The 12,170-nt window shown below is 34.3% G+C and overlaps 1 protein-coding gene and 1 non-coding gene across 2 annotated transcripts in view; one reads left to right on the plus strand and one right to left on the minus strand.

Moving 5' to 3' along the window:
• The window catches only part of RGS22 (regulator of G protein signaling 22), a 138,392-nt gene that overhangs the window by 33,289 nt on the left and 92,933 nt on the right, over positions 1-12,170 (minus strand). The window contains exons 15-19 of the mRNA XM_037730113.1: positions 11,946-12,038; positions 9,863-10,035; positions 8,141-8,303; positions 5,197-5,355; positions 2,429-2,501 (exon numbers count right to left, since the gene is read on the minus strand). Of these exons, the coding sequence (XP_037586041.1) occupies positions 2,429-2,501; positions 5,197-5,355; positions 8,141-8,303; positions 9,863-10,035; positions 11,946-12,038 (661 nt within the window). The remainder of the gene's footprint in view (positions 1-2,428; positions 2,502-5,196; positions 5,356-8,140; positions 8,304-9,862; positions 10,036-11,945; positions 12,039-12,170) is intronic.
• LOC119467786 lies at positions 10,504-10,576 on the plus strand. The gene has a single exon (XR_005196409.1). It is a non-coding gene; the product is annotated as a small nucleolar RNA SNORD77 (small nucleolar RNA).

Consider the following 12,170-nt stretch of genomic DNA (forward strand, 5'->3'; position numbering starts at 1 on the left):
AAAAAAAAAAAAAAAAAAAATGTAAAAGTAGTTGAACATTTAATACATTTTTCATTTTTTAATAAAAAATTATCAATTGATTCTATAAGTTAAATAATTTACTACAGAGCTTCACTGTAATTTTATCCTGGAAATATTATAGTTTTAGATGAGACATCTTTATATTATTTTAATAAATTGTGATTAAAATGATAAATAATGATCATTAATAAATTATGTTGATAAAATTCCTCTGACTGTGGGTTTACTTTATATAACATAAAAGCTAGAAGCACCCATGGCATTTTAGTAACACCTAAAGGTATTTTTATCTACATTTATTTTATATCTTTACAATTTGGAGATATAAAATATCTACTTTTTTTTTATTTTGCCTATTTAAAATCACTTAGCCTCTCAGATTGAAAACATAAGAAATTGATTTTGAATTCACTAAATAGGTTTTAATAATGAAGTTCCCGAAGCTGATTTTTAGCTTAAAAGCATGCAAGGAAGTATCATTCCAAAGACAATGTTTTAAATGGATTTAGCCACACATAAAATAAATTCTTTGAAACAAATCATATGTGACCATCATTTTAAGTGTTTAGAGAGTTATATTTTTTAAAATTGCCATGGTAACATAAAGGAGGAGTAACTAATTCTGCCTGGAGGAGTAAAACCTTTCAGAGAAGGGCCTTGAGGATAGCATCTGAGTTGGAAACTGAAAAGTGAAGGCCACTCCAGGCAGTCTAGATGAATGGTGGTGCCATTAACACAGATAAGGTGAATAGATGTCTATCACTATTTTAGTGAGACACATGTCACATTCTCTGGACAAAATGTTAAGACCCCCACCATATGGTCCATATTAAAATTACAGCCCTACAAATTTTTGGAACAACTAGATATTAGACTGGGATGTTTATTTAAAACCCACTCAGCAAATAATATTTTAAGATCTGCTTAAGATGCTAAAACTTAGAAATTTAACTAAAACTTGTAATTTAAACAAAATAATAAAATATATGTAATACACAATTATATAAAAATAATCTCATTCTATATAATATTTCAATCAAAATTATAGCAAAAAACAAACATTTAAAACGTTTATTACTTTTCAAGGGGAAAATACAGAAAAGCGCATACTGACAGATGCATGTATTCCTCTAATATTCAAAAAACATTTATCTTTGTTAGTTAGCAGATGGTCACCTAGGTCTAGTTGGACATTTTATCAGGACCTGCAGAAGCATAAATACACATAAACTTGTAAGCTCAAAAGGAAGACTATGTTTATCATGCTTGTTACAAAGCAAAATAGGCCATTTCTAGCCAGGTATTACATTGTATTGGTTTTAAGTCACCAAAATGATAACTAACCTAATTCTTTTAAAGCTAAAATGTAATTCTTTTTGTTTTTATTATTTTTATTTCTATTTTGATTTGATTTGATTTTTTATGTGTGCTCCTGCTCGGCAAAGTGCCCTTGTGAGGATGCCTGGGAGCAGTATACAGTTATGACTAAAATGCAATTCTAAATAGAAGGGATAATGTGCCAGGCATGGTGGCTTACGCCTGTAATCCTAACACTTTGGGAGCCCAAGACGGGTGGATTGCCTGAGCTCAGGAGTTCAAGATCAGCCTGGGCAACACGGCAAAACCCCATCTATATTAAAAATACAAAAAATTAGCCAGGCGTGGTGGCGCGTGCCCGTAATCCCAACTACTGGGGAAGCTGAGGCCTGAGGCCTGCTTGAGCCCAGGAGGCAGAGGTTGCAGTGAGCTGAGATCATGCCACTTCATTCCAGCCTGGGCAACAGAGACTCTGTTGATAGATAGGTAGATAGATAGATAGATAGATAGATAGATAGATAGATAGATAGATAGATCGATGTCAAAATGTAAGATGATTTAACCTGCTGATTCTGCTACATGTTGCTCATTTTTTACATAACTCACTCTTAATAATAAACTATCATATGCTGGAATGCACAGCTTGTCTCAGTAAATCCATGACATGCAGAATGAAGAAAAATACATACTTAAGGCAATCACACACTTCTAAGGTTGTGCAGGTCAAGGGTCTCTTTAAGAATAGAGCTCTTTACTCAGGAGGCTAAGGCAAGAGGATCACTTGAGCCCAGGAGTTAGATGTTACAGTGAGCTATGATCATGCCATGTACTCTGGCCTGGGCAACACAGCAAGACCCTAAAAATGATGATGATAATAATAATAATAATAATTTTTTAAAAAAAGAACAGAGTTCTGGTAGAGTCACGTTTTCCTCCAAATTCCATTCACCAATTAAAAACAGTATCAGTGCTCAGTCGGCAGTTTAGAAAACAGTGTGTCTTCAGTGAGGACTTTTGAACAAGAAAGGGAAGGAACAACAATACTTTGACAGAGGAAAACTTACAAGAGGAAGAATATAACAAATATTACTTGCCTTCCAGACCCCGATTTTCTTTTCGGGCTTCTGTAGTAACAGCTCTTCTGCTATGTCTTTCATCTGTACCTGAAAGCAAAATCAATTATTTTATCCCAGTTTTTCAGAATGTCTAAAGGTTTGAAATAATTTACTAATTTAGTAGCTAAAAAAAAATGAGATAAAGATTAACTTGGATAAGAGATAGTGAAGCTTAAGAGAGAGAGGATCAAACTTAAAAATGGAAGCCCTGTGGTCAGGTACCAAATTCTTCCGAACACTGTATTCTCATCTGTAAAACAGAGATAACAATACCCAATTGTTATTGCCCAAATAATGATAGTTTCACTTGAGCTCAGATGGGAACTGAAGCTGGAAAGACAATTATGACTTCTCAGACTTTTTAGCCATTTCCTAGCCATATACTTTCACAACTAATTTTAAAAGAGTGCTAAAAGTTACTCAACACAGAAATGTAGTAGATATTTCTTGGAGTTATTGCCTACGCATATTATTTCCCCTTTCTTGGGAACCACTCATAACAAATCTGTGCTACTGTCTCTATCTCCCTGTCCAAAGCAGATATATCCAGAAGCAGACCTAGATAAGGACTGGAATCACTGGGGTTAAGTCTTTTTGACAGACAGAACCAGAAGGAAAGACCCGAGAATTTTTCTTGGGTTCCTAGGGCTGTCCTGGCCTACATCTTTTCTAAGGCTTGGGCATCACCTCTTTATGTGCGTGAAATGCCCCAGCACCATTTTAGAATAAATTATCACCCCTCCTTTTTGCATTTGGTTCAAGGTTGCCAGAATCAGTTTATTTTGCTGGCCATCCAAAGAATGCTAATAAATGACTATGCATTACAATAAAATAACAGTGATAAACATAATGTGGAAATGTGGTAAATAATATTAGCAAGCCAGATGTCCTTTTATTTGGCTTTGGATAGAGAGTTGGAGTTAGCCTGAAGAAAGGGAATGAGGAGATTTGAGTTTTCCCAAAGCTTATTTCCAGGAACGTTTTGCCTAAAGTCAATTCTTCAACTCCATACTATAAATTCTGTGTTCCCAGCTGTACTGTTTTTTCCATAAGTTGCTCACCTCAAATGACTACGGATATTTCCAAATAAGTAGGCCACAGAGTGTTTCAGGTTCTTCCTGATTAGTATTAATGGCATGTGGCTTTGCATACTAAAGTCCAAAATTATATGTTTTCTGACCCTTGTGTTATTTTTGTAAAGATTGGGTTTGCCTGTTTTTAGGTATGCTAATGATGTTTTAAATTATCAAAGTAATACTTCTTATAAAATAAAAATAAGACAAAGCAAAGCAAAGAGAAGCCCACTTTACAAAATAAGAAGTAAAAATCCTTCTTGGTCCCCAAACCCATTCCCAAGAGGCAGATCCTTTTACATATTTTTCTTCCATAAGCATAAACATAAATGGATGGATGGACAGATGGATGTGCATAGACTTAGATATAAGCAAATCTAATGGGATTATCTTCTATATATTGTTCTGCATCCTGCTTGTTCTGTTCGATAAATAATATCTTTCATATAGTACATGTGGAAATCTCATTTTTATTTTTAATCTCATTTTGTAAGGAAATCTGCATATTTTTCCATAGTATGGAATTGTCATAACTTATCTAATTCTTCCCCCATTTGACATTGCAATGAATATCCTTGTATAACCTTGTCCACTGTGTGAGGACTTAATATTAAAAATAACAACTATATTAATAGATAACATTTGAGTGTTTGCCATGTGCCAAGCACTATTCTAAGAAACCAAACACATGTTAATTTCACTTCATTTTTCAGAACAACCTTACTAAGTAATTACTATGACTAACTCAATTTTTCAAATGAGGAAACAATTTATGAAACTTACAGGTCGTACGACTAATAAGTGGCAGTGTTGAGATTAAAACTTGGTGGTCAGAGCTGGGCAGTGGGGCACTTGCCTCTAGTCCCAGCAACTCAGAGGCTGAGGCAGTAAGACTGATTGAGCCCCAGTGGTTCAAAGCTGTAGCGCACTATGTTCGTGCCTGTGAATAGCTACTGCACTCTAGTTTGGATACTGGGACAACAGGGAGACCCCTGTCTCTAAAACAAACAAAAAACCAGTAACTTGGAAAGTTTGACTCCATGCTTTTTTAACAAAAATTATTATTATTATTTTAGAGACAGGGTTTCACTCTGTCACCCAGGCTGGAGTGCAGTGATGTAATCATAGTTCACTGTAGCCTCAATTTCCTAGACTCAAGCGATCCTCCTGCTTCAGCCTTCCAAGTAGCTGGGACTATAAGTGCATGCCATCACACTTGGCTGACTCCATACTTTAAACCACTCTCAACAGAAGTACAATGACTAAGGCCTGGCATGGTGGCTCACACCTATAATCCCAGCACTTTGGGAGGCCAAGGCAGGAGTACTGCTTGATCTTAGGAGTCTGACACCTGCCTGGGCACGTAGCAAGATTCTATCTCTTCAAAAAAAAATTTTTTTAATTAGCTAGGCATGGTAGTGCATGCCTGTAGTCTTGGTTACTTGAGAGGCTGAGGTGGGAGGATTGCTTGAGCACAGGAGTTTGAGGCTGCAGTGAGCTAGGATCATACCACTGCACTTCAGCCTGGGTGACAGAGAGAACGCATTCCTTAAAAAAAAAAAAAAAGAAGAAGAAGAAGAAGTACAATGGCTGGGGTCACCAGGTATACACATTTGAAGTTTCAGTAGGTACTGACAACTGCTATCCAAAGATTATACTAATTTATATACCTTTATCTTTTGACGTGCTGCAAACTGTTCACTTGCAAGAAACAATGGCAGCCATACATTTTCTAGCCTATTTTGGACGTGCTTCTGGATTTCAACTAGGACAGGTGCATCAAGCTGCTCATGGAGAAGCTTACCCCAGCCACCACTGAAATGCATTACCTAAGAAAATTAAAATGAAAACAGAAACTTCAAACTTGTGCTTTTTAAAAGAAACACTAATATCCATTAATTCATTTACTCACTATAAAATCATTTGCTGCACTCTGAGAGGTGCCAATTTTCATTTTCCGTATAACATATCCATGCTATACTGAGTAATCACACAATACTGTACACAGTAACTCCCCTAAAATCAGACAGACAATTGTGGTTTATGTGGTGGTTGTGTTAGATGTGTGATTTCTGCTTACTTATGATATGTCAAAAAGAACACAGAAGTGGGATTTTTATCCTGTGTGACCACAGCAATGGCATTTTTTTTTTCTCCACGGACTCAGTATCTCCAACCAAAAAATGAAGACATTAGTCTATTAGTTTTCTAATATCCTGTGAATCTATGATTATAGTCAAATTGATCCATTTAATAATTTTCTTCTGTGGATGAGGAAAATGTGTTAATTAGTGAAAAGACAACCTTGACTCAGATATTATAATATGTATATTACCAACAAATGTTGGGTTGGAAACAGCGTGATGGTAGCTGTCGTGCACTATGCACCCAGAACAGTGCAGTTGTAGTGGTGGCAACACAGGGCTGTTCCAACAACCGTGAAGCAGAAAACAGAGAAGGCAGCAGAGAAGGCAGCAGGAAACAGAGAAGTCATGTTTTATAGACAATAAGTACCATTTGTAAAACACAACTTCTTTGTGATCTAAATTTTCCTTCTGTTTAATTACTGGCTTCAACAAGCTACTAATGGGTTTTTCCTGCCATAACTCACTCTGGTTTCTACCTGTTTCTGTGTACATACCACTGAAAATTTTTGGATTGCTCAGTGGAACAACTGCCCTCTTCTTAGTTCTCCTTTGAGCAATAATATTAATATGATAACACTACTAATACTATTGTTTTATATAAAAACAAAAAAAGGAAATTATATTGAGTCCTCCTTTAATAATTAAATAATATCAACACTATGATTGTTTCTGCCTAAAAACAAAAAAGAAAGAAAGAAAGAAAGACTATTTTGCTAATCAAAGAGCAAATTGGTCGCACAACCAAAATCTGAACTAGCACAATCTTTATAAGACAATGTTATGTAGACATCCTTAAGTATAAAATACATTTTAAAAGTAATGACAAGCACAAAGAAGGATCATTGGGAAAACTCCTCTGTAGTAAGCACATCCATTTGCTATGATAGCAAGGGGTGACTTTCACTGACTTAGATTCTCAGTATGTTGTGTGTACTACGGAGGATTCACACAGTAGCATCAGATACCATGAAACCTCACGCAATGTAGTACATGCCAAATAGAAAACAAATGCTTTCCATGTGTTTATTTCATACTTGTCCTTATTGAGACACCCAACCACTTTTGCTAATGTGTCCCAGATTAGTATCCCAGGGAACTAAGGACAAAGCGTTTTTGTCAAAGTTGCTTAATTCTAGAATTCCTGCTCCCTCTTGTTCCCAAAGATTTTTGCCAATTTCTCCTGCACCCCAAAGGCCTAGTTTTTAAATTTAGTATGCACTACTTGTGAACCTCTCTAAATTTTTCTTTAATTTACTGAATTTAACATTAATCTGAAATTTGTATTTTATTAATATATACCATTAGAATATGCATTCTTGTAAACTACCAAAGAAAAAAAAATCATAAGCCATACATTACACCTTTAGGTATTAATGTAGCACTAACAAACTTCAAGCTAAATTATAATAATTCTTTAAATTTCAAAAATATAAAAATTGAATCGTATTTCATGAGCAGTGTTACATGAACACAAACCTACTTATGAATTCCAATTTTACATATATATTTATTTTTGAGACAGAGTCTCACTCTGTTGTCCAGGCTGCAGTGCAGGGTTGCAATCTCCACTCACTGCAGCCTCTGCCTCCTGGATTTAAGGGATTCTCCTGCTTCAGCCTCCTGAGTAGCTGGAATTACAGGTGTGTGCCACCACACCTGGCTAATTTTTGTATGTTTAGGAGAGACAGAGTTTCGCCATGTTGGCCAGGCTGGTCTCAAACTCCTGACTTCAAACAGTCCACCTGCCTTGGCCTCCCAAAGTGCTGGGATTACAGGTGTGAGCCACTGCACCCAGCCCAATCTTACATTCTTGCTGTCAGTGTAATGATAGTTAGTTATTTGGTTATTAATAGATTGTGATTAAGGCCATAGGACTTTCGTCCAACAAAATGCTCAAATATGTCCTGGTCAATAAAAATAGTATCTGGGAAAAATACAATTGTAAGGATGATTTTCTTTTTTTTTTCTTTTATAATATTTGCTCTAGGTTCCATAATATAGAGGATTTTCAAAGATCAATTATATTTGGAGTAATATCAGTTCAGAGAAGAACAGAAAGGTGGTAGATATTTGGCTTGATGGTTGATAACGGCTGTTTTCCTACATGTTGACAGGTGGAGGGAGCTTGTCCAACTTCTTCACCACTTTATCATGAGCACCTAGAACAGTCTGGCATAGCGAAGGCACTCATATTTGTTGAATGAGTCAATGAGTAGATGAACAAAAGTTATTCTATAAACTAATTTTTAGAGTAACATATCTTTATAATATATAATTTCTGAGTATTAAAGACATTTAATTTATAGATCCTCATAAATACCTAAATAAATATCAAAGGTCTCTAAGACATTAGTCATACACAAAAGAAAAGAAAAGAAAATAAGAGACTTTCAGGTTGTTGAAAAAAACAGAAATAAAATACAGGTTTTCAAACATCAATATAAAAAATAGGTTTTCATGCCGATACCTGGTTCTGCTGATACAGAGACGCTGGACTGTTGGGTCCAAAGAAATATTTTTTATTAAGGTATTTGTTTTTAATGTATATAGCTTTTGCCTCCCTTTGATTTCGATCTCTGTAAGTTATTGCCCGGAACTGCTCAATATCTGTCCAGCACATAAGATCCATGCTAAAATGAAAACAAAAACAATGTCTAGCTCTTCACATTTATTTCTCTAAATTCTACTAAAGACCAGACTGTTGTTTTGATGGAACTTGGAAAGTGGCTATCTTGACTAGTTGCATTAGATCATGCAAATAATGAACCCAATATTGTACCTCTGATCCCTTTCTAGGCCAGTTAGGTTGACTCTATTATACTCCTAATCCTGGCTAAATATATGAATGATTACAAAGGAGTATTGGGATGAGCAAAAAAAAAAAAACCATCTATCACCATATTGGTGGGATCTCAGAGTTTTTTCATTAATTTCATCAATTTCAAAAAAAAAAATGAGAAAATTCCCACAAATCTCATGTCATTTGACAAAAGGCCAAATTTAGAATAATCCTCATCTTAATGGGTACAAAAAAATTGAATAAGGACCAGGCACGGTGGCTCATGCCTATAATCCCAGCACTTTGGGAGGCCAAGGTGGGCAGACAGGAGGTCAGGAGTTTGACACCAGCCCTGTCAGCATGGCAAAATCTCATCTCTACTAAAAATACAAAAATTAGCTGGGCATGGTGGTGCATGCCTGTAATCCCAGTTACTGGGGAGGCTGAGGCATAAGAATCACTTGAACCCGTGAGACAGAGGCTGCAGTGAGCTGGGATCATGCCACTTCAGCCTGGGCAGCACAGTGAGACCATGTCTCAAAAAAGAAGAAGAAGAATGAATGAACGAATAACACCTACAGTTTGATAGCACAATAGGATGACTAGTCAATCATAACTTAATTGTCCATTTTAAAATAAAGTATAATTGGATTATTTGTAACTCCAAGGATAAATGCTTGAGGAGATGGATACACCATTCTCCATGATGTGCTTATTTCACACTGCATGCTTGTATCCAAACATCTCATGTACCCCATAAATATATACACCTACTATGTAGCCACAAAAATGTAAGAAATTAACAAATAAAAAATAGATATAAAAATTCTCTTTACAATGAAGAGAAACTACATACAGTGAAATTTGGCTCCAAGATCTAACCAGTTGCTGTTAACTAGGGAGAGAATTACTAGAAGAAAAATATATTCAACACTTTAGTTTATAGTAGATAAGCATGTTATAAGGTTCCAATATTCTAGGTAAAACTACAATGTTTCACTTATATATCAGTTAATAAATATTATAAAATACTATAATTTCAATATCTCAATGAAATATAAAAAGTACACATTCCAGAAATAGTAATTAAAATACCAGTCTAGAGAAATGTAAAAGAAAGAAACAGTATAAAAGAGAAAAAATAAAGCACAGTGGTGGTTTAAGTTAGCCAATGCTAAAAGAATTAACATTGTGTAACCACTTAAAATGACAATTTGGAAGTTGCTACAATTAAAATGTACTCCAACTTTAAAAAGTTACCCATACGGATTTCAGATAATCATATTTGCCAGTTTTTATTGACATAGGTAAAATCTGTTATAGCACCAAATCACCATTATAATATGTTGAATCGAAACTAGTAACTTAGAAAAATATTTTCACCAAGAAATACATGGTTACATCCCTCACCTTGAAGAATGATTCTCAAGAAACTGACGGAAATGTTCAAACTCCAGTTTGTTGTTAAGCAGATCACTAAACTTAAAATGCTTGTATTCTGCAGGAACATTATCCCAACACTCTGTTCGTTTAGAGACGTTAGAGAGTGACAAAATGCCAGTTCCAATTTCACAACTGGTGTCCTAGTGAAATAATACTTTTCAGAAAAAAGTCTCTTAAACACAACAAATTTTTTATAATTTTAAATAGAGAAACTGAAAGAAAAATTAACCATTAGGCTAAGGCCATTTAACAATTCAATGGCAGAAGTGGGTTAAGATTTTATGTGGTTCAGATCCTAACATATCTAATTCTTTCTGTTTGTTTTCATTCCATTCCCTTCTTTTCATAAATATTTAGTAAATATTCACTATACAAAGCACTTGCTTGCAAAATATTAACTTTATTATATTTTTCTAAGTATAGAAGTAACATGTCTTTTGTAATAAGAAAACAAAAATCATACATAATACTACCATTCAAACATAACCACTATTAACATTTTAAAAATATATCCTTCCAGTCTTCTTTGTATATGTACATGTAGCTTATAAAAAAAATGAAGAAAAGTATAAAAATTAAAAATAAATTTTAAAAAACCCGAAGATTAGATACTATGATGGTTGCATAGTTCAACAGATTGAATTTATAAAGAGATTTACAACTATAATATCAAATGTAGTTTTAAAATATGAAGATAGGATTATGTACCTATTTATAGTTTTGTGACCTGGTTCTTTTTCTTAACAGTATATCATAAACATAAGACATTATTTTATAATATAATTTTCAAAAATTATAGAATAATACAAGTTACTTATCTAATAATGCATCCTTCAAATGTAATATAATATGATATAATAATATAAATATCACCTTCACATAAAGTTAATTTTTAGGTAATTTTATGACCTCTGATGTTTTGTGAATAGTTTACAAGCCCTAAAGGGCAAAGAGGAAAAGAGTCTTATTCTTTAAAAGGCCCTTCCTTATATAATTCCTTACATAACTAATTCACCTCCCCATTTGTTTTTGTAGTGTCCGTGAGATAAGCTACCGATGTTTTAAAAATTAATTTTCCTTATGTAGAAGGATTGTGGATAGTGTTATAAAGTTAGGTTTGTAGAGTTTACAATAGCTTATATCATGCTACCTTTATGGATTTTTATGTGTTCTTTGCAAGATAGTAGTAGTATATCAAATAGAGAACTTCTGGATAAGAATAAAAATTTCAGATAGGTACAAAGAAGGTTTTAAAAAATCACCTGAAACCTTACCACTCAGAGTTAACTACCTTTAATATTTTGGTGAATATCTTTTCAGATATTTCTTTTTATACATTTGAATACATGCAGAAATACATACATAATTTTCCATAAACAGGATCATACCATACCAGTGTTTCTGTTTCAAAAATCTTAATATATCTTAAACATTTTCCAGGTTAATTAACTCATTTTTATGTAGATGTACACATTTAATTTTATAGCTTTATGGATTTATTATGTTTACTTAGCCAATCCAAAAGATGCAATTTTATGAATCAAAATAATAGTTTAATATCCTAGTCAGTCCTAGGATCTCTTTACTGCCTTCCTCAATTCCTTTCCATATTTTTTTCTTTATTGTTTTCCCTATTGCTGTCACACAACAGTTTCTTTTCTGTTTAGAAAACTCAATTTAACCTTTTGTAACCTGACAACAAATAGAAAGAGCAGCTGCCATACAGAAAATAACTGATAACCTTCAAAATAGCTGTAACACAGGTGAAGGCTCAAATGTCTGGTCTTAGCCAAGGCAAATGAGTGGCTTGGCTTCCTGTGCTACCTCATCTGCTTGGTTTTTCTGGCTCCCTTGGCAAACATGTCAATAAAATGCAACACCTGTCAAATGCAGCACGCTAGGCAACGGAACAGCAAAAAAATGAAACTGCCTGTCCCTTACTCTGTAATATATGATATCCTCAATTTACAATCCCCCCCTGCCCAATACATCAAGTGGTAACCCTCTCCAGGATAAAAAGTTTGTTTTTCTAAGTAGAAAGTTGCCTTACCTCAGCTTTCTTGGAAAATGTCTCTTTATGCAAAGCCTGTAGCTTTCTGAAGTATGTGGAGTCTAACTGTCGAGTTTCTTCCACCAGCTCCACCTAAAAAAAATAAAGCTTGTAACATCAATAGAATGTACAATTTGCTAGTAACAGTGGGCTGAAAAACAAATACAGTTGCCAATAAAGCAAATTATTTTCAAGGCAAAAGCAGGAAGATAACATAGTTCAAAA

This window comes from Cebus imitator, unplaced genomic scaffold (genome assembly GCF_001604975.1).
Source record: "Cebus imitator isolate Cc_AM_T3 unplaced genomic scaffold, Cebus_imitator-1.0 Scaffold331, whole genome shotgun sequence".
Classification (NCBI taxonomy): domain Eukaryota; kingdom Metazoa; phylum Chordata; class Mammalia; order Primates; family Cebidae; genus Cebus; species Cebus imitator.